At 38.8% G+C, this 24,241-nt stretch overlaps 1 protein-coding gene across 5 annotated transcripts in view; it reads right to left on the reverse strand.

Moving 5' to 3' along the window:
* Positions 1 to 24,241, reverse strand: part of LRRC7 (leucine rich repeat containing 7) — a 227,964-nt gene that overhangs the window by 102,080 nt on the left and 101,643 nt on the right. For all 5 annotated transcript variants that reach the window (XR_015697250.1, XM_087719478.1, XM_087719481.1 and 2 more), the window contains exons 2-3: positions 22,440 to 22,642; positions 14,714 to 14,831 (exon numbers count right to left, since the gene is read on the reverse strand). Coding sequence is in view for 4 of the 5 variants with exons in the window: in XM_087719478.1 (XP_087575604.1) it covers positions 14,714 to 14,831; positions 22,440 to 22,628 (307 nt within the window). In the remaining variant the exon portion in view is untranslated. The remainder of the gene's footprint in view (positions 1 to 14,713; positions 14,832 to 22,439; positions 22,643 to 24,241) is intronic.

The raw sequence follows: 24,241 nt of genomic DNA on the forward strand, positions 1-24,241 counted from the left end.
TGTCATTTGTTTTTATTGTCTCTCTCTCTGTGTGTGTGTGTTTCTTTCTTAACTTCACTCAAACAAACTCTCTCTCAATTTGAGAGAGAGTTTGCTTGAGAAGAGAGGGAAGGAGCAGACGCAGGGAGGGGAGTGTTGTTTGTTTGAGAAGAGAGGGGCAGCCCTCTCCCCCCCATCCTGCTCCCCTCTTCCTTTCCTCCTCCTCCTCTCCCCTTTCTTCACCGGCTGCCCCCTCGCCCCCCTCCGCCTCCTCCTTCCCCCCCGCTGTGTCCGCCAGGCGTCTCGCATTTATGGCGGGCATAAACGCGAGATGCCTGGTGGACACAGACTTGGGGATGGAGGAGGTGGGGGGCTCCGCTTCTATCGCCCCCCCCCCACTCCAGAGAAGCTGGCTGCGAGCGAGTCTCCACGAGCCAGACTTTCCGGCAATAGAGGACAGCATTCTGCTCCTGCCGCTTTCTCCCAGAGATCCGGCAGGCCTTGCGGAGTGCCAAAAGGGGAGGGGGCCTCTTGGAACATCCCCCCACCCCTCTTCGCCATTTCCTCCTGGGGCTGCTGGGAGACGGAACCAGGGCTGCAAACACCCCCCCCACACCCCTCTTCGCCTTTCGCCTCCGCGGCTCTCGCTCCAGCCTGCTGTGGGGGGGCTTCACCGCACGTCACTGGGCATGACATAATCAAATAAACACAGTTAGTGGCCTCTGGACACTTGTTATTAAAATATTTTCCATATATGAGAGGTATATTATACAATACTTTAGTTATAAAATATGCTATGAAGCTTATGATGATGCAATTCATTTCTAAAGGATCTTTTTTAGTTTCTCCATTCTTGCATAAATCATGTAGAATTAAGTATAGGCACACTAAATTTAGATGACAGAATGTAATTCATTCACATTCTGAAACTGGAAAAAAAGTAAGTTTTATTATTCTTTCAGTACAAGGTCAAGCAATGATAAAAAGTATAGCAATAATTGTAGTTGAGTGACATAACCACTAGATGTGATATAAGCCTATCCATTCTTAAAGATTAAAAGCCTTTCTTAAAAGAAAAGCTCTGAATTATTGGTGTAAATGGACAAATTTTATAAATTTTAATGGAACTTTATAATTGTGCAATCACCATAGAAATATCTAAACCCTATGACAGAAATAATATATATGTCAGGGATGGCAAACCTTTTGGCCTCAATGTGTCAAAAATTCAAAAAATTTAACTCTTCTGATGTTTTACATCCGTCCCTCTATTCAAAAGAGAAACAATTCTCTACCCCTTAACCCATATCTAGGCTCTTCTGAGCAGTGCCACGACAGCAGTGCTGAGGCTGGGCCTAGGCCTTCATTTGAACCCTAGAGCCACCACACAAAAAGGCTGCCTCACACTCTTCTCCAAGCAAGGTATGATTGATGCAGTGGTGGGTTCCGGATCCCGTTTCAACCGGTACGGTTGGAACGGGCCCGGGAGCGTCCACATAGATGTGCGCAGTGCACGCATGTGCCTTAGCGCCTCTGCGAGCCTCCGCAACACTCCAGCTGCTCAGCGGAGCATCGCACAGGCGCTGTATGTACCATGCACGTGCGTGGAAGCGCCGAAGACTTAAAAGACCGGTAAGGAGCTCCCTCTGGAGCACCATACCGGAACAGTATCTGGTATTCTGGGCAGGCTCCGGTATGCCTGTACCGGGGCGTACCTCCTGCAACCCACCACTGGATTGCTGCCATGGTCCAGCACTCCCCAGATGTGCTGCATGCAGTTTACCTTCAGGCAGTGATCTCTTTTTGTTGAGATATGGGGTGTGCTGGTCCATGGAGGCAATCATATCTTGCTTGGGGAACAGTGTGAGGCAGATTTTTAAAGTAGTGGCTCTAGGGTTGAAACTCAAGGCCTAGGCCTCCAATTCAGGACCAGCCTTGCTGTCAAGTACTGCTGCTCAGAAGGGCCTGATTTTTCTCTGGGTTGCACAAGGCCTTTGTTCTTGAAGCAGCTTTGGAGAATGCTCCTCCGCAGCCTATGCAGACCCTTGCACAATTTTGGAGGCTGTGGAGGCTCTTGACTTCCATAGGGTCTGAAGGATGTGAGACTGCATCCCATTCTCATGTGGCTTCCACAACCTACCAAAATTGTGCAAGAATAAGGCATGCTTTTAAAAATAGTTGTTGGGTTTTGGAGAATGCTGGCATGTCACCCAAAATATCATGGCATGGCATGTTCTCCTGCGCATGCGCGAGAATCAGAATGGCGGCCAGGGCTCCTTCGTCGCAGAAAATTTGACGGAAAGAAGCTTCGGGAGCCCGTGGAATCAGCCTTTTACCGCCTTTGCCAGGGTCCCCCGGGATGATAGGAATTCGGAGGACCTGTACGGGCCATGAATGGAGGGAAATCAACACCTTTTGCCGATCGCGGGCTTTAGACCTTGCCGGTGAGCGCAGCGGCCGCAGTGGCAGCGGCCGCATGGACATGGTGGAAGCGGAGGCGACGGAGGGCGTTCCGCGGTGGCTTCGGCGGCCTCGGCAGCGGCTGGGCACCCTTGGCGGCGAGTATAGCGGTCTCACGGTGGCACAGGGAGCGGAGACGATTGAGGGCGTTTCGCGGCGGCTTCAGCAACGGCGGGGCTTTTCGGCCCCTTTTTTACAAGCTCTGAAGCCTGACGAACAGCTTGGCGGACAGCTCGGAGAGTTTGGGGAATTTATGGTGATTCTGACTGGGCTGATTATTTATCATCGTTGTTTAGAGTTGGGGAATTCAAACGGAGGCCTGGTCCGGCCTTGGCGAAGCGGGCGGCTGATTGGGTGTGCCGTAGCTGGAGCCTTTTCCGGATGCCTCCCCCCCCTCCCCCATATTGAACTCAGCTTTACAGTGACACCATTGCTTTCAACAACATTGCTCCCCTTACCAATACTGTCCCTTCTACCAATGCTGCTACTGGTACTGTTACTACTCTTTCCAGCAACATAACCCCTTGTTCCAGCATTGTTTCCTTTACCAACGCTGCCTTATTTTTTCGACGCTGCTCTTTCCATCAACGCTGCCTTTTTACCAACATTGGTTCCCTGCCGCCTCGGACTCTGCTTACCAGATTTCCCTCACCTATAGACCTAGGCCCTATGTGCCTGTCTGTCTTAGCCCTGACTATTACCATCATTACTACTGGTGCCTATCCCCAGAAGGAAACTTTGGTCTGGGCTGTGGATGGATAGTTGATGGCAACAAACTGAACTCGCACTTAAAAACTTTTTAATCAATTGCGCAACTATTTTAACTCTCACTCTTTCTTTGCTCTCATCTTTTTCTTCTTTCTTTGTATGGGCTATGCATGAGGTACGTATGAGATGAATGAATGTCCCACTTTTATGATTATATTGTTGTAAATTTTGTGTTTTTAACTATTACGTGGGGATTGTTTGGGGGAGTGTATGAGTATGTGTGATTCGGAGGACCTGCCGGGAGTTGCGGGGGCTATGGGGGTGGTTGAGGGGACCAGAGACACGGGAGAGGGTCGGGGTATTGCGGTCGTAACAGGGAGGGGCAGATATGGCGGGGACTTCAGGGCAGGCCATTACCGGGGAAGGAGGGTTCGCTACATTACAGAGATCCCTCCTTCCGGCCCTGGGAGGTCCACTCCGAGACCAGATGGCGTAAGTAGTCAGGACCCTGGTCTCAGGCTGTTGTCGCTAAATGCCAGGTCTGTTGTCCATAAAGCTCCTCTCGTCCGGGACTTAATTTTAGACGAGAGGGCAGACCTGGCATGTATTACTGAAACCTGGCTGGGCCCAGAGGGAGGAGTCCCCCTTGTAGAGCTGTGCCCAGAAGGATTTCAGGTGCTGCATCAGCCGAGAGCCCAGGGAAGGGGTGGAGGTGTGGCCGCCGTTATCCGGGAGTCGTTAGTTCCTCGTAGGGTCCCTGCTCCGGAGATTGTCGGGTGTGAGTCTTTGCTGTTAAAGTTGGACCTCAAGGGTCAAGTGGGGTTGCTGCTAACGTACCTGCCTCCCAACAGCGTTGCAGCAGCCCTCCCCTCGCTCCTCGAGTCGGTAGCCAAGCTGGCAGTTGAGTTCCCTAGGTTGATGGTCCTGGGGGACTTTAACTTGCCATCGCTCGGTGAAAACTCTGATGGGGCGCAGGAGTTCATGGCTTCCATGACAGCCATGGGCTTGACCCAAGTAATTCGAGGCCCAACCCACTCAGCGGGACACATGCTTGACCTTGTATTTCTCTCGGAGCAGTGGATTTACGATCTTGGTCTGAGGGGGAGCGACATCATACCCCTGTCGTGGTCAGACCATTGCCTACTGAGGCTCGACTTCCGGAGGCCAAACCCCCACTGTAGGGAGGAGGAACCGACCAGGTGGTTCCGCCCCAGGCGTCTTATGGAACCATCAAGGTTCCAGACAGAGCTTGGGGTTATTCCTGACACTTTCGCCCACAGTCCGGTGGAGACTCTGGCTGCTGCGTGGCACTTGGCAGCGTCAGAGGCCCTCGACCGGATTGCGCCACTGCGGCTCCTCCGAGGCGGCGGATCCCGGAGACCCCCTTGGTTTACCGAGGAGCTCCGGGAGATGAAGCGCCGGAGGAGATGCCTAGAGCACCGTTGGAGGTCCGATAAGTCCGAATCGAACCGAGCAATGGTAACCACCTGCACCAGGGAATATACTAGGGCACTTAGGGCAGCAAAAAGATCGCACATAGCCACCCTGGTCGCATCCGCTGAGTCCCGCCCAGCCGCCCTGTTCAGGATAACCCGCTCCCTACTGAACAAAAGGGAGACGGGGGAACCCCTGCAGGGCAGAGCTGAAGAATATGCCCAATTCTTAGCGGACAAAATTGCTCGGTTTCGGTCGGACTTGGACTCCACACCTGCAGTTCCAGCCGAGGCACAGGGGGATCAAGGAGAACAGCTCTGGGTTGAGTTTCAGGACGTTACCCCCGGGGATGTGGACAAGGCCATGAGAGCTGTAAGTTCCTCCACCTGTGTTCTGGATCCGTGTCCCTCATGGCTGGTTGTTAACTGCAGTGAGGTGACACGAGGCTGGATCCAGCCGGTTGTAACCGCCTCCCTTCGGGAGGGGAACTTCCCCGCCGCACTGAAAGCGGCGGTGGTGAGACCCCTCCTGAAGAAACCATCCTTGGATCCAGCTGTCCTCAACAGTTATCGTCCGGTCTCCAACCTTCCCTTCCTGGGGAAGGTTGTTGAGAAGGTGGTGGCCTTCCAGCTCCAACGGTCCTTGGAGGAAGCAAACTATCTAGACCCCTTCCAGTCAGGCTTCAGACCCGGTTACAGCACAGAAACCGCTTTGGTCGCATTGATGGATGATCTTTGGAGAGCCAGAGATGAAGGACATTCCTCCATCCTGGTCCTCCTCGACCTCTCAGCGGCTTTCGATACCATCGACCATGGTATCCTTCTGCGACGACTGCGGGAGGTGGGAGTGGGAGGCACCGTGCTACGGTGGTTCTCCTCCTACCTCTCGGACAGGTCGCAGTCGGTGTTAGTGGGAGGGGAGAGATCGTCCCCAAGGCCCCTAAATTATGGGGTGCCGCAGGGCTCGGTCTTATCCCCCCTACTATTTAACATCTACATGAAACCGCTGGGAGAGATCATCCGCAGGCACGGGATCAGATACCATCAATATGCGGACGATACTCAACTGTATCTGTCCGCCCCGTGCCAAATCAATGAAGCGGTTGACGTGATGGGCCGGGGTCTTGAAGCCGTTATGGACTGGATGAGGGTTAACAAGCTTGTGCTCAACCCAGAAAAGACCGAGTGGCTGTTGTGTTTCCCTCCCAAAGATTTGGCCAATATTCCAACACTCAGGCTGGGGGGTCAAATTCTACACCCCTCAGAGAGGGTAATAGCAATAGCAATAGCAGTAGACTTATATACCGCTTCATAGGCCTTCCAGGCCTCTCTAAGCGGTTTACAGAGAGTCAGCATATTGCCCCCAACAATCTGGGTCCGCAACTTGGGAGTCCTCCTGGATCCACAGCTGTCATTCGACCACCATTTAACGGCTGTGACCAGGGGGGCATTCGCCCAGGTACGCCTGGTGCGCCAGTTGCGACCCTACCTGAACCGGGAGGCCCTCACAACAGTCACTCGGGCCCTTGTGATCTCTAGGCTGGAATACTGCAATGTGCTCTACATGGGGCTGCCCTTGAGGAGCATCCGGCGACTTCAGCTAGTGCAGAACGCAGCCGCGCGAGTGATTGCGGGTGCACCCCGATTCACCCGCATAACACCTATCCTCCGCGAGCTGCGCTGGCTACCTGTCGATCTCCGGATGCGCTTCAAGGTGCTATTAATCACCCATAAAGCCCTACATGGCAGTGGATCTGGATACTTGAGAGACCGCCTTCTGCCAATTACCTCCCTACGACCTATAAGATCCCATAGATTAGGCCTCCTCCGCATTCCATCGGCCAGCCAGTGTCGGCTGGCAACCACAAGGAGGAGGGCCTTCTCAGCAGTAGCCCCGACCCTTTGGAACGAGCTCCCCGTGGAGATTCGTACCCTCTCCACCGTCCAGGCCTTCCGCACTGCCTTGAAGAACTGGCTCGCCCGTCAGGCCTGGGGATAAGAATCGCTACCCCGCCCGAATGATGAATGGATGTTGCTTACTATTTTATTATATGTTGTTGTCTTAATGTTGTATTCCCCTCTCCCTGGTTTTCTGTGAGCCGCCCTGAGTCCCCTCAGGGAAAAGGGCGGCCTACAAATGCTAATAAAACCTAAAAACCTAAACCTAAAAACCTAAATGCATGCTGTAAGTTTGCCACCACTGACTTTTGCGATATTCAATGGAGAATAAATGGCAAACTGGATTTGGGGACAAAATATCAGAAATACACTGATAATCAAGACAGCTTTTTATGCTGAATTTGACTGCTGCAATCAACAGAAATGTCATTTTCCCTTCTAAGACACATTACAAAAGAACAAGGGCCAAACATTAAGATAAGTTACACCAAACATTAAGTTATGTAAAGATCAAACTCTGCTATTTCTCACAAATAAATATAGGGGCTCAACTAGATTAAAACCCCAAGGAACCAAGTTTGAAAATACGTTTAGACAACCAGTGGATCTTAGGATATACGCTCTGGTGTGAATACTATTTATTTAACAGCTGAATGCTACTCTTAACCAAAATTGGGATAAAGTCTTCCATCATTTTGAAAACATAATAAAATATAGTATAATTATAAATTCACGTTATACATCAAAGAGTTTCTCACTCTCAATTCTAAATTTTTTCTTCTTAAAATTTGTCAGCTCTTCAAGTTAGATTAGAGAAAGAAACCAGAGTAGTAGTTTCCTAGTCTAAGTAGGTTATACTAGTTTTATACAATAACAGAATCTTACAAGTTTCTCCCATTCCTGCCTTTATTTTCATGAGAGTTAGGGAGGGGCTTATCTGAGATGTTTTCTCATGTTACAGTTCTAGTTCGGACTCTTTTATCTGACTGTTGTCTTATTAATGGATTTCCTCCATTCTTCAAGATTATTCCAAAACAGAACAGCTGCCTTGATTATAAAATATAGATTCTTTCTTTGGTTAAAAATAAACTTAACTTCCTTGACCAGTTTGTATGAATTCTTCTATATTCTTTCCTTATATATGGAACATTCCTTTGTGCAGTTTTCCCCCCACCAAGGAATATGGGGAAATGTACCATTTCCCCTGACTTCCTGTTATTAATCTGTCTTATTACAGATTTAAATCAGGAGGCTAACTGGCACCCATTGTGATATTTTATGTCAATTAAATATCTGTCAAATTTATCAATCCTATTTAAATTCTTTTTGCACTGCTTAATTTTTGTTTTCAATCAGGCACTTTCCTTTTATATCAATATTTATATTGTGGCATATTAATATTCTTGATTTAATGCATTTCTTTCGATTTAAGTTTATAAAAGCAAAGCATACATCATCGAACAAGGTCAGTCTCATGGTTCTCTGAAAAGAATTCTGGTGATAAAGAGGGACTACAGAATAAGGAGAGAATATCATAGTAACCATAGTAATCATAGTCAGTAGTCATAAAAAATAATCTCTTTTACTCCCCTTATACTCATGAACTTTAAAGACTGCAATATGCTGCTAAATCCCTACTGCTCTTAATCAATGCTAATTTATACCAGATACCTTAGAATATGTAAATAGCACTTCATGAAAATAATTACATTTATTTCTTCGTATTATTAAAAAAAGGAGGGCAGCATATTTTGTTGGAGTTGTTAAGACAACTGGGAAATTCTACAACCACAACAAAACAGTCAAGTCTCTATACCAAAATGCATCTTCCCAAGCATGTCCTATAGGATGTCTAGAGGTAGGATTCAAATTTAAGAAAGAACTAGTTAAATATAACATTGTAAATTTCAGAGTATAAACTAATGTCTATCTGCAATTATTTTTATATAATATCTTTATTAGACTTCAACATCAAACATTAAAATACAAACTACTGGTAACCTAAATGGAAAAGAGAATGACAAAACAAATTAAAGTGACAAAAATTTATACAACTGTAACAAACATAACAAATATCTTATTTTAGTACAGTGATATTAATAATACAACTATCTTTCTGAAAATTAAATAAATAACACCAATCTATAAAACATTTTAAAATACTAATAGTCAATATACTTTTAAAAGTATACATATATATATATATATATGTATGTATGTATGTATATATATATATATATATATATATATATATATATATATATATATATATATATATATATATATATATATATATATATATATATATATATATATATATATATATATATATATATATATATATATAAATGTGAAAACACTCACACAGGAATCACAAAATCTCTAGAACTGTAAAGTCTACAAACTTGAAATTTGGCACATATGTTCCTCTTGGTTTCTAGATGCTCGGTAAAAAAGGATTTTTCAAAATGACCATCAGAGCATTTGTATTTTGTATATTAATATTAACACGCTCTGATGCTAAGGAGTTAGATATTCTACTCCCCCTCCCAACATGGAAACTTGGATGTGGGCGTGGCCAGCACATGACTCATCGACTTGCTGGCTGGGAGTTTGGAGAGGAGCCTGAGGGAGAGAAGGTGATAAGATAGGTGGGGCTTCTGTGGGGCAAGCCTGAGGGAGAGAAGGGGATAGGATAGAGGAGGATTCTGTGCAGCCAGGTTGAGGGAGAGAAGGGGATAGGATAGGGGAGGATTTTGTGGTGCAAGCCTGAGGGAGAGAAGGGGATAGGATAGGGCAGCTTTCTGTGGGGCAAGCCTGAGGGAGAGAAGGGGAGAGGAGAGGTCAATGGTAACTACTCATTAATTTTCAAGCTGTAAGTGTCGATTTATCAAGTCCAATCACATAGTTTCGTACGGGAGCACGTCCAAGATAATCTTCAAATCCCAGATTCAAAATTCTTCTTTTTATTTTGTAAGAAATCTAACAATGGTCTCCAGATCACGTAAAATGTAGTTACTTCACTAAGCAAAATAGTTAATTTCACCATTGTGACTACTTCTATTTCAAAATCCATTCTTCCCATTTATTTGTGTTCAAATTATGTATTAATATCAGGAAGTACTGCTAATATACTTTAGTCACAATAATCTATTAAAAATTGGTCCAAGACAATAATAGGATAGCACACTCAAGTAGGTTTTATTTGCTTTGCCTGAAAGCATACAAATTTTCTTCTTAGCTCATGAGTCACCATCACTATAAGTTCTTATTTTTTTATTACTATGCCTAGTGTAGATGTTTATTCTGCAAATAAAACAGAGTATATATGCTTAGTTAAAATGCAAAAGAGGCTGCAAATAAATAACAAAGAAAAACAAAGAATCACATTCTGAATTTATTGCTCAGAAAATAGCACACTGTCCTTGTTTAAAGACATTTTTCTTTGAAAAAGAATGAGCATTTCTAATGTGTTTTATTTTTTAAAGGGCTGTTTGTCTTGTTTCTTTTACATGATTTGGAAGTAATCTAGTAGACAGCTTGGAAATGGAGAAGAAGGAATTGCATATACATCCTCAATTTCAGTTCTGCCAGGTCAGTGGACCAGGAAGCACAGCTACTTAGTGGTTCTCTATATTTTTGGTGTGTTTTGGTGTACAATCCTTCTCACTGATCTGTCAATTTAATTTAAACCATGGAAATTAAGAGGTGGAAAAAAGGAGGTGGAGGAAAGGGAAGAGGAAGGAGAAGGAGAAGAAAAAGACTGCAATTGGGGCAGCAAGAGAATAAAGGATAAGAATTCCATTGAATTTCTTTAACTGGTTCTTAGTATTCTTAGTAAGATACTGTATTTAAATACAATCTGTAAGTTAAAAGAGATTAATTCTCTGTTAATTAAAATTTTAATTTCATGTTATCAATTTTTCCAGCTCAGCTTTAGGATGTGGGCCTAATTCAGTGAAATGCTATCTTGTTTGTTCTCTTTCAATCTTAGGTTTGAGATCTTCCAATATTAGGTTTGAGATCTTCATCTACCTGGTACTGGTGGGTCAGTGCCATATTTTCCTTCTACAGTATCTTGGACGTTCAATAATCTTTCAGAGCATGATTTTAAAAAATTGCAAGAATTAAATAGATGAATATTGTATATGTACCATATTTTTTTAAAAAGAACCTGAAACAAGCATCTGCTGAAAATTCTTCTTATGACAGCTAAACACTTGCAACAAAATATGACTTTTGAAATTATTTATTTTCACAAATATCATGCCAACCAAGATCCTTTAGAAATATACACTTCATTTATCAGTTTAAGAAAAAAAAATAGAATTCTTCTTAAACTGATTGCTACTTGCTTTTCTTTTTTAAAACAGAGTTTTTAGTGAGATGAACTAGTTTTAACGTATTAAGCAATATGCTGAATTAGTTTCAAAACTGGAAGCAAATTCGTAGAGAGGAGCTGTGAAAGTTTTAAAAAGTGATAAAAGAGCACTGCTGTCCCTAAGGATTTCAAAAGTAATACAATATTTATTTTAATGATGAATCTTCTACGTTATCTAACACTTTATTATTCTGACAAGATAAGATCAACAGAGTTATCCAAACAAAATGCTGAAAAATTAAGAGTAAATTAATTTGTAAGAATTTGGCGGTTTTGATGTTTTCTTGCTCATAAAATTCTCCTGTGCTTTTAGAAATTGCTTAGTTTTCGGCAATTCCCAGCTTAATATGGAAGCTATATTAAACTGCACTCTACAAAGTATACCATATCTCCTTTCTATTACCCCCCCCTTTTTAGCTGGGTCATCAAAGATTCCAAGAGATTCTACTGCAAGTTATTGAATAAATAAGCATCTAAAATCTCCTCACAATTTTCATATGTAGGGTAGAAGAAAATAGAGTTTCCTTAAACACACGCATATAAAGTGAACATTATTTGTCTTTTTTAATTTCCTTTGTAATTAATGTAAACATTTTGCAGCAGTATGAAATAGGGACAGTACTAGGGCTTCACTATTGAGTTAGCTCCATTCCTAGAGAAAGTTGCACTTTTAGTTTATTTCTATCAGTGAAAACAGCTATGAGATTTTGAAAAATTCTCCAGGTAGCATTTCTGTTCCTTATAATCATTTCCAGAGTGTTCTTTGGTTTCATTGTTCCCATGTTGCTTACTGTATTTCTAAAAAAGAGAGACCACTTTAGTTTACTTTCTAAGAATTTATTTTTATTTTGACAAGAGGATGGGAAATGATTTGTTCCAATGCTAGAAATCTACAAAAGTAAAAAATGTACCTTGCATAGAATCTAACACAAGTAAAAGCAAAATGTATTTAGATATTTCTCCAACCCTTAACAGACTGAAGATAGTATTGTCATATGCCATATAAACATTGCCATTATTACACTATGCTTTCGTGAATTTTATCATTATTATAAGGCTATAAAATATGTTTCAATTGCATAATCTAAAAGATCACCAATCATGCATATGTTATTCATTTTCTAGGTAGATTTAGATATTTTGTCTCCATGTTCATTAATATATTTCACAAATTTAGAAATGATTTTGAATTACAAGCTGAATATTATATTTCTGTTTATATATTGTATATATTATATTGCTTTTGATCTACAGCATTCATTCCACAAGTTCTACTCCCCCCCCAATTTGCTTCACGCCTACTCCAAAAACTGTCATTTCAAGAACTACTGATAATTTGAACCTCATTTGAACTAAGACAAAAATAACAGTTAAGTCACAAAGCTAACCACACACAAATTAGTCTGATAATGCTGCATTCTCTTGCCACCTCATTTTTTTCCTCAAGCATACATGAGATAGCATAAACTGTTTCAAAAACAGAAGTATTTTTTAACGCTAATCAAATCAAAGATTCTGATCCTAGTTGCTTTCAACAAATTATAATGTAAACTAAACTAGAATTCCAGTTCTAATATGATACTCTGGCTAGTTTAAATCAGGAAGCATTTTTTTCAGTCTTCCCCTTACAGTTGTTTTAGATGATTGAGTTCTTGAACCAGGGAATATTGCTGTTGTTCAGTCAACACAAAATCTTGAGGAAATCTTGAGCTAATAATTGTTCAAAACAATTGAACATTCTAACCCTTGGGCCATGGACCAGCCACAATCCATAGCCCACAAGGAATTGGGCGATGCAAGTGAGTGAAGCTCCATTCACAGATGCACTGGATCCAGACAGGCATCCAAAAGTTTGGGGACCACTGTTCTAAAATATTATGTGAAATGGTCTGAAAAGCAATATAGAGTTCAGCATGCTATTGCTCTACCAGCATCATTTGGTTAATAATAAATATTATGATAAAACATCATATCATAGTTTTTCACCTGTCTGCTACTTTTTCATAATCATCCTTTATGCACATAGCAATAAATATGATAGGTTCCATCTTATGGGGTTTCAGATTAAAACTGAACATGAATAAAACTGATCACATACACAGATAAAAAGGATAGAAAAGAATAGAAAACTAGAAAAATGAATAATTACATAATATCTCAACTGATTTTTAAAAAATCTTGATTGATTGATTCAGAGCCATCAAGTTGTTGTTGACTCTAGCACCCACGTTTCTAGATGTTCTTCATGAAGATCTGTCCCTAGCCTAGTTTGCTATGTCTTCTAAAAGTCCATCCACCCTGCTGCTAATTGTCCTCTTCTCTTTCCTTTTACCTTTCCCACTAATAGAACCTTCTCCATAGCCCTAGATATTTGTATACTGTGTCCAAAGTAAGGTAAATTGCACCTGATCATTTGTGCCTTGTATGAGAACTTTGAGTTGATCTGTCCAATGACACATTGATTTGTTTTCTTATCTATCCAGCATAGTATTCTCATGAGTCTTCTCCAATACAAAGTTCAAAAGCAGTAATATCTATCGAGGTGGCGCAGTGGTTAGAGTGCTGTACTGCAGCCACTTTAGCTGACTGTGATCTGCAGTTTAGCTGTTCAAATCTCACCGGCTCAGGGTTGACTCAGCCTTCCATCCTTCTGAGGTGGGTAAAACGAGGAGCCAGACTGTGGGGGCGATATGCTGACTCTGTAAACCGCTTAGAGAGGGCTGAAAGCCCTATGAAGAGGTATATAAGTCTAACTGCTATTGCTATTGTTTCCACTTTTTTATGTTATTTTCTGAATTATAGTTGTTGAGTTTAGTCAATTTAGCAAAAGACTGCATTGTTCTGCAGCTTCAACTTAAATTTAGAAGATTATTTGTAAACTAAGCAAAACTATGCATTAGTTTCATAGTAATTTACCGGTTCACAATGAAATGTTACATTTACCTTATTTAAATTACAAACATATATACTTCTACATTAAATCTAGCAGAAAGCATTTTTCTATTTTATAAGAGAGAACTAATTTGTATAAAGAATTTGTTTACAAAAATACAAAATTATTTTGTTATAGTTAACATTGACTGAAATAGTTTTGATTGTGGTAATGCAATTTAAATTCAATATAAAATATATTTAAGGTACACTAACGACTTGTATCTTGTCCTTATGGGAATAATGGGGCTTTTCTCAAAAATGAAGCAGTTATTGCAATGGCTCTGCTGACTTATTCTTTTTGTACTTCCCTACATCAGCTTAAACAAGGCAGCTAGATGCAGAATTCAACTACCGAAGGCACAACAGCAAATAGCATCAAATATGAACATTTGCATAGTGTAATGTTTGTTCAGTTTTCTTAAATGTGGTTATTATGTGATGGCAACTGATATTTCAGTATAGTTGGTGTTCTCAAATCAAGAAAGCTTTTTATTCAAAGGTGTTTACTTTTAAATTAGCAATATACAACATTCTGGAAATAAAGTTAGCTATACTAATCAAGGGGTAGGTTGCTGCTGGCATTACTGCCAGTTCAGCATGCAAAAACAATTTGTGCGTGTGTGCGCATTTGCACTTTAAAAAGGTCTGTGCAATTGCACAATGTTAGAAAATGGAAAAATTTACTTTTCTGCGTATGAAGATTGTTCTGCGCATGCGCAGAACCTAAAATCAAGATGGTGCCGACAGCGATAGAACCAGTTTGGGGGAGGGTGTCCAGATGAGTTACTATCTACTCGGCCGACCGGTCCAAACCCACCTCTGTTGTAATCTCTTGAAAAGACTGGAATAGCTATTATTTTTCCCTTGCTAAACATTTATGAATCTATGGTAAACAAAAACAAAAACATATTTTTCTTACCATTTTTACTGATGTCAAGTTCTTTGAGATTAACTAAACTGGCAATGCTGGTTGGCAAGCTTGAAAGGTCATTATCTGGGATACTCAGTTTACGTAGAGCTTGACAGTTGAATAATTGCTAAAAAAAGCAAGAGAAAAATAGTTATACAATTTCTAATAAAATTTTAGTATGTTTTTAGAGCAATTCTATAAGAGAGCATTAAACAGAACATATACGGTATAATAGGCAATAAGAATCAGTAGATAGAATAATTTTCTCTTTAATCTCTTTAATCATGTTTCTACTTCACAACCACAGAGAGAGAACATTATCTTCCACATAAAAACAATAAGAAGATATGTAACTAGCAAAGAGATGTTAATAAGGTTTTTCTCTTAACAAAGTTTCCTAACAAGAGTGCAAAAAATAGAAGGGTTACTTCTGAGAAAAACTTGGGGATACATATAATTTTGCAGATTTTTAAAAGTAAGAAGAGGGACACATGCTGAACAGGAGATGGTCACCTTAACTTATAATTAGCTTAAAAAGGGAAATAACACCAATATTTAAAATTTATAGCATTTTATTTAACTATGAATTAAAGCCGAAGCAGAATCTTGCTGCTGTAGGATTTTTTGTGCGCAGCTGTGTCTGAGTCAGTTTTGACTCCTCAAGTTTACTGCCTAGACAAATCCCTGCTATTTTCTTGCCTACATTTTCAGAAGTGATTTGTCCTTCATTCTAGGACTGAGGAAGAATTACTGGGCCAAGTCACCTAGCTGGTTTTGTGCTTAAAGAAAGTCTAGAATTCATAGCCTCCTGATTTTTAGTCCAGTGTCTTTAACCTTTACATAAAACTGGCACTCATAGTAGAATTAATAAAACTTATTATTATTCTTAGAGAGTAAACATCTAGCCTATGGGAAATTAAAAAAAATATTGAATAAACTGCAAATGAAGATATCTGAAATATCTAAAGTGTAGATTTGCATTTGCATAACTGCCTTTGGTATATTTCATGAAGTCTGTTCAAAATATATTTCTTTAGAAGTCTGAGAACAACTGAATAAAAGCCACTCTTTGGCACAAATAAATGCAGCAGCATAGTGCAAACTAATTTCCATTACAAAAATGGTTATGTTTTCATCCCCTTTGTTTGTGAAATAAATAATAATATAACAAATATGAGAAATGTTATGTAATTACTTGTAACAGCCCTTTTATTATATACATTTTCTCAGGAAATCTTATTTGTCCAAAACCGATAATGATCTGGCACATTTAAGTTGACATTACTGATATGTAATATGTACCCTTGCTTAAGTCTTGTCTAGGTTTTGAGTTATACTGGGAAGAAAAAACAATAGCAGAAAGCTGTAACAGAAGTATTCATCATGCTGGGAAAATTGCATAGATGATCCATTCAAATCACCAGGAATTAAACTCAACTTGAAAACGACTTCAATCTGTTTATTCTTTTTAGACAGAATGTCTACACTGCCAATATTACTGTTAGCATAAAAGTAGAGTGAAATATATATTCTCAGTATATAGTGTATAATTCTCAACCCTGAAAGGCATCTCAAAAGGTCCATAGTGGAAAAGATTGGTATTTGAGCAAGTTTGAAAGAAACCTATGACAATTAATGATTCCAGTCTTGAAAAATATAAATTGTCATTATAGCCTTGTTAATGTAAATTGTTGATCTTAAGAAATGCCGATAAAACTTTGGACTTTAGCACTGTCTGTCCAATTAATATGTAATAAGTTGTTAGGCTTATTTGGTGTATTTGTGCTTCAATGGCTTTAAACAAAAGCATGTGATTTTAAAATGTTTTTATAAGTATGGAGCTGTAGGCTTGAGCTCTAACAGAAAAATGGCAAGGATTATTTTTTCAATTTAAGGTCAGCACTTGCTGATAAGAAACTGTTAAGAACAAAACTTATACACATAATACACATTGTATTAGTTAAAATTGGAGAAATTTTATTTATTTGTATACTGCCTTTACTATTTTTATAAATAATTCAAGGCAGCAAACACACCCCACATACCTTCCTCCTATTTTTCCCCCCAACAACAATCATGTAAGTAAGCTTTAACCACTAGACCAAAGTGGCTCTCATATTAAGCTAGGTTACCCTTTCCTCTTAAGGGGAAATGACAAGAAGGACTAATATTGACACTTTGAATAATTTCCAAAGAACTTTTCTGTAGACCTACAATAGTCTATATCTGTGATGGTGAACCTATGGCACACGTGCCTAAAGCTTGCCTGTTTGTCTTCTGGATTTCTGGTGCACATGCATGTGGAATGATCATCTGTCCTTTACATGTGCAAGAGTGCCGAAAACTGGCCTGCACATGCACCCTGGCCAGCTGATAATTGGCCGCGCATGCGCACTAGAATCCAGAAGTTTGGTTTTCCCAGAGTGCGATCCTGATGAGCATGTGCGTGCAACATTTCTGCACAACCTTTTAGGCACTAAGTGCTGAAGAAGGTTCACCATCATTGGTCTGTATAAATATTGTATTTTACACTTGAACTGTGAGGTCTAGTTCTGGTTGACTCCTGCAACATTCTTTCTCAACTATCTTATTCCTCCCAATATTGTCTGCTTGACTTTTCACAAGAAACCTTCGAATCCCTGTGGCTTCCATAGGCTGTAGAACAAGGTTTCTCAAAATGTGAGGTGTAGCTCCTTGGACAGGTGCAAACAGAGTCTGGGGGGGTAGGAGTGAAGAAACTTTTTGCTACATTGTTAAAATGTGTATACCTTTCCCAAAGTTTTATTGTATTGTTTATTGTTCTCGTTTTCATTTTTTTTCCTGTTGGTGTTTCTATTTTCAGGGGAAGTGTGTACATTAAGATTATACTAAAGAGAAGTGTGACAGCATAAAAAGGAATTTCTAGGAAACCAAGTTGCTGACTTGCTTTAAATGATCTCATTGGAAGCAAAAAGTGAATGATTTTTTTTAAAAAAAGACTTATTTTTCACTGTCCACCTATGAAGCTGTGAACAATTAATTTTTATAACTGCAGCAGATATACATTGACTTGGAGAAAAATAAATGGAAATGGCACTGAGCCCTCGGGTATACTACTGTAGGTGATGAAACACACATGGCTTTTCAAACGCCTCCTTTATCCATAGTATTACTGTGGATATAGCTCATGCTTAAGTTCTAACAGACAATAGTCCTTGAAGAGCAATTGCATTTGGAATCAATGCCAATGAAATACACAGGCTTAATAGAGTCAGATGGATTCAGTTAGGAACAAATGGTATATATCAGTGCAACAAACTATACAGTACATACTATCATAAACTCTCAAATTTCGGTTTGGACATAAGATTGATCTAAGATAGATTAGAAGCAAAGGATCTTGCTCTGTCCAACAGCAAAGACCGTAAAGAGAAAAATGGACTACATTCTGCCAAGACTCCCTGTTAATTTTCAGCACTGGCAGGGCATTGCTCACTACTATTTGCTACTCCTACTCTTATTAACACTGTTCCTGCTATTGAGATAAACTGAGTTCATTTTCATTGTATTAAATTGTATGGCAAATACCAGAAACAAAAGAATACCACTGAGATTTAAATTAACAGTTTTGTAGTACTAAAATTTGATATATATTTTCTGTTTTATAGTCATAGAAATAGAAATTCCAGGTTATTACACATCAGGAAGATAAGCAGTTTTTTTCCTCATAAACAGAAATAAACTAAAATGAAGGTTCCCATTGCTGCCAACAGAGAATAAAACTAATATCTGTCTTCTTTGAAACTGAATCCTAATGGACCTGGTCATTCTTGACTTGTAAAGTCAACAATCACATTTTGGTAACCCCCCTGCCGCCACCACCAATTATTATTATTTTTTTAAAAACAATTTTATTTGTTTTTGAATAAGGCCAAACATAAAAATAAAAAACCCATCTTCCATTACCAATTGTAGAAAGTGTGTCAGTTGGTTACAGTATTTCCATGCATCTCTTCCATAGTCACCACCTGCTTTTCATATCAAATCGCATATTTTAAATTCACCTATATTCATGTATATCACAATTATTATATCTCAACCTTAATTTGACTATAATTGTTTTTACATCCTTTTATATATAATATTCAAAATCTAGAATAGGATTATGATAACATTCCATTAAATCATCCTAAAATCCAATCACAATACATCTTTATAACTTATTCTAGATAAAGCTTTTAAACCTCCTCATAATCTCCATGTGTTGTTTATATAAAATTTCATATTATCAAACTAATATATTTATATGTATTGTTATCATTATTAATCATTATTTAACTATAGCTATTGTCGCTTCATTTTATACATACTACTAGTAAACTAAATTTAGTTTACTTTTTATTATACATTTTCATTGCATCAACCGGTATCTTTCCGGTAATAGTACGGTCTTATATCTCTTGCCATTTGTAGCATTAATGTTCTAGTTACTTTATTAATAAATCTTGTATAAACTTCTCTTGGCAACATGTTGTTCCTTTCGTATCTCATAAAAGCTTGAAACCCAACATCTGTTCTTTCCATCAGCTTATCTTTGGTTATCACTAATGCTTCTGTCAAGATTTCTCTCCTTATCTCCGTCAATTTTTCTTTCTTTTCTTCTTCTGTGCTTTGAAGTCTGGGGTAGAGTTCCAATCCATCTATCTCCCTTTCCATATTCTGCTCTTGCCATTACCAAACACGCTCACTTTGTTGTCAGTATCGACAGTTTTCTTATCTCTTTGCTCATTTTTTTCTTCCATCTTTTGAAGTCTGTCCTCCACTTTCTTCATTTGGTAAACATCCTCAGTTTCTCTATCAGATTTTTCTGTTTTGTATTCCATATTCTCCAATCTCTTTTCAGTTCTCTCTGTCACAACTAATAGATTTTGAATTTCAAACATAATCATTTGCAATGTTACAGTTTCTTTTTCCTGCTGAGCCATTCTTTCAATTTTGCAGACACTGCCACTATAGGGTTCAAGGCTATTTTAATAAACTTCAAAAAGGTTCATTTATTATCTTTCAAGTCAAAATGTTGTCTTCCCTCCTATAGCTAGTGATAGAACTTCCAAAAGGCACCTGTATAAACAACTTGTGCTCTTCCTACTATCACTGTCAGTAAACAAACTGAAAGAACTTTGAATCTCAAGTAATCAAAGAAAAAGAAGAAAAAACAATGTATCCAGCCTCCAGCCTCTAAGTTGCAGTGTAACTGCTTTTCCTCCTGTTGTTACCAATTATATTGAAGAGGGGTTAAAACAAAAACAAAAAATAGTTTCAAGATCATGATTATGAGAATGCAATATGCCAGATACCACAGAATCAAAGGGGCTGTTGCATTTATATTTTTAGAAGACTTCTATTATCATATGCCTTCATATTGAATGAAAATATTCATGTGAACTTAGCCATTCGATAGCAAAATGGTGCCCTGGAATATGATAGTTTTATATCACCTATAATTGGAATTTTCTCTTAAATGCTGTTATGTTGCTTTATTATGAGAAGAGAACAGGAGTGGATCCAGACGGGAAGAGTGAAGAATGCCACGAGTGGACACTAAAAATGTGTATTCCAAGGTATGAAAGTTAGTCCAGTTTCTTGGGTAAATTAAGCAGTTATCTATAATCAGCAGTAGCAATACAGGAAGATGGTGGAGGAGAATGCTTTAGTGACAATGCCAAAAGTATAAGAATAAATATTAAAAATGATGTATTACTAGTTTTAAGATATAAACTATATTTTGTTGAATATACAATGCTTTATGCTGCTTTTTTAAGCCAAATGTGTTTTTAAATAACATATTAATACCGTATATAACTACATAGCAGTGCACACTATGTTAAAAAGAAAAAAATATACCTGAATCATACATCAGAAACTGACCTTCATCACATTTTTATGACACAGAAAATTATGATTTGGTATCCAGAGCCTTCTCTATAAACAGATAAGTACAGCTAGAAAATGACTTGGTTATGTATATATCACTTTTACATCAACCCCTGGAGAATATAATTAAATTGTTCCAGTTGTTCAATGGAGTGAAAACGTCATTGCAGCAAGTATCTGAACTGGGCTATAAGGATAGGAAAAGAGCTAAACAAAGCCCCAGTTGAGTCTTGGATGGATATTTATAATACTATTAAGTTAAACAACCAAAGTTAAGTTCTACAGAATAATACGAGAGTTTTAAGCGAAACTCTAATTTTATTGTTGAAATTAATGGGAGTTAATTAAGGTAATGAGTTATTAATATAGTCTTATTTACATGAGAGTAAGACATATCAAAATTTGTAAAATTTTATAGTATGTATATATGCACTGTTTTGATACGTATAATCCATTCTGTGCAGAAAGAATATTTCATGAATGGATAATTAATAATACAAATGGTAAATAGTAAATGTCTTGATAAGTAATGAAATAAATCTGCATTACACAAAAAACCCGTATGTGTGTATGTGCTGATACGGTGTCAGCCTCTGTTTTGCTGCTTGCTTTCGGCTGCCATTGAAACGGGGAGGGGGGGCATTGTTTATGGGTGGGGAAGTGTCAGCACTGGAGAGACTGAATAAAGGGAGGTGTTCTCACCATCTACTGTGCATGCTGCAGATAAAGGATTTGCCGCCCAGACCAACTAGCCAGCATACCAACCTGATGATGCTTTTTGAAGATGTCTCCCACATGACACCTGTGGGGTGTACTGATTGGACTATGGGCTGAGGTTACCAGGGGGAGAGGGTTGGGTCACATATTGATATCTATGATTACGTGCGGTTTTGCCTCAGACCTCGCTTTGCTTAGCTACTATCTACTCATGACCAGTAAAAGTACTCTTAATTCTGCAAAATGGAGTTGAGGTTTCTTTCTTGGTTACTGAGTGAAGCAGCCTTGACATACGGTTTACTTTTTTTCATGTATGAGTGAAAAGCTTTCAGTCATATTTTTTCTTTCTTTCTTTCTTTCTTTCTTTCTTTCTTTCTTTCTTTCTTTCTTTCTTTCTTTCTTTCTCTTTCTTCCTTCCTTCCTTCCTCTCTCTCTTTCCTTCTCTTTATCATTCATTCAATCAATCAATCAATTTGTATAGCCATCTATCTCAACAAGGTGACTCTGGGAAGCAGCCAAAATTAAAATGAAATAAAAACAACTGCAACAATACAAAATTTAAAATACGTAACAGTCAACAAAATATTATATCCCTTAATCACGAATACCACATAGAAATGGGTCTCTGGCACACTAAAGGCCCTATCCATCCATGATCCTCCCCAATTTTATTTCATTATTTAGATCCTTTTAACTAAAAAAATAAAAGGGACGTAATCCTTGGCATGACATAATCTTTGTTTTCAAAACTACCCAGCACATTCCTGGAGCCAGTAGATAAGGGCTGCAAAAATTCCAAATTTCCCCAGTAACAAAAAAAAAAAAAATGGTTTTGGGTGTTTGCAATATCTCTCAGTAGTTTGAAGTAATGGAGAATTTTGAGTCGATGTACTTGCAGGCACTAAATCCAGTTTTATCTTATTATGTAATCTTTTTATATCTGCAAGTAAAGCCAACAGAAACATCTTTTCTAAAGACTAGAATACGGGTGTTATTAGCTGCCACAATGAATTTTGCCTATGCTGAATGTTCTTGATAGAGTATGCTTCAAAAGTTCACTTAGCTAGACAGCTGTATTTACATATTATAGAAAGAAAGCATTTACCTTAGGAAGTTCTTCAATTTGATTGGCATCCAGATAAAGCTCCTCTAATGTCCGTTCAAAGTTAAAAACCTCCTTTGGCACTTGCTGAAGGCTGCAGTGGGAGTAATCAAGCACTGAGACGATTTCTTCTTCCCCTCGAAAACATCGGCATGGCACCAGGCGGCCAATAATTTTCCTTTTAGTTGTCATCTCCAAATGCTGCACTAAAAATAAAAAAATAATAAACTACATTATTTTCCAAAAACACTAACCATTTGAGTAGAAAAATAATTAACCAAATGTCCAAAATCATTTCAGAAGAGAATCAACAAATTCTAGAAAATAACAACCCATTTCTTTTAACACAGAAAACCAGTATCAATTTACTAAGCACTTTCTGTTCATTGCTTCTAACGGTGATGGTTTTTGTATATAGTTCATAAACTAATGTAGAAGATTCCATGCAATCACTCCAGAACCTGTGAATATGTTGTTCTACAGTTTCCTTAAGTACTGTTAAAGCATATTTAGAATCAGAAAGCCAAATAATTTTTCTTTTTTCTTTTTAATCTATAGTCAGAAATATGAGTAGAAATTCCGAAACTAATTGAGAAAGAAAAAAATTTAAGATGTATGTTGAAAGTATAACGAATAAACCAGGGAACGACTGTTTCCATAATTTACAGATGATTATAATTTGAACCTGAATCAATTCTTTATTTTACTTTCACTACTCTATAAGACAACAATATTTTAATTTTAATTAAATGATTAAAGTATTTTATATCAAGAAGAAGTGCAACTGTTATAAAAAGTAACCAAATACATCTAGAGGTGTTCATATGTTTCATCATAACAATGAAAATATAGCATAATTCCATCAGATTTGCCGTTTTTATACATATATCTCTTGAAGCTAGTAACTATCACTGAGGAAACCCCTACAAGGAAACAAAATGACATCTGTTATCTAGATATGGAGAAAGTAATTTCAAAGAAGTTCAAAGCTGCCTATAGACAAGGGAATAGTAGAGAAATCTCAGTGAGCAACAAAGTATACAAATGGGTGCAAAACTCACAATGAACATTTTATAAATAAAAGGAGGCAGGCAGAAACCTATGGAAATGCTATCCTTTTATTCAGGCTTGCATTGTTCTCCCTGATAGTGAAGAAAATTGTTTACAAAAGTAATTTAATATGAACAACTGTAATGCCATTTTACATCTTACAGAGAATAACTGAACTGATGTAATAGCAATAGCATTAGCACTTAGACTTATATACCACTGCAGTGTTTTACAGCCCACTCTAAGCAGTTTATAGAGTTAGTATATTGCCCCCAACAATCTGAGTCCTCATTTTACTGATCTCTTTTACTGAAGGATGGAAGGCTGAATCAACTTTGAGTTGGTCAGGATCAAACTGCTGGCAATCGGCAGAATTAGCCTGCAATACTGTGTTCTAATCACTGCGCCACCACGGCACACGGCAAAAATACTCACAACAATAGATATGTGGGGATTGTTCTAAAAAAAAGCCAGGAGGTTTTTTTAATAAGAACATTCTTCTTAGTCTGAAAAGTAACCAAATTTTAGAAAAAACATCATTTTTATTGTTTACTATTTTTTAATGAAAAGATCTCTAGAGCAGGGCTGTCAAACTCATGGCCCGTGGGTCAGATGTGTCACATGCTGGCCCTGCCAACATCCAGTTTAGTGAAGGGGGGAAAGTCCTAATACATCACATGACATCGCCGTGATGCTGCGAGTTTCACACCTCTGCACTAAAGCCACGGCCCATTTGGAATCAAACATTGCAAGTG

Source organism: Thamnophis sirtalis, unplaced genomic scaffold (assembly GCF_051295495.1).
Source record: "Thamnophis sirtalis isolate CommonGarterSnake01/CBP01778 unplaced genomic scaffold, rThaSir2_p1.2 scaffold_7, whole genome shotgun sequence".
NCBI lineage: Eukaryota > Metazoa > Chordata > Lepidosauria > Squamata > Natricidae > Thamnophis > Thamnophis sirtalis.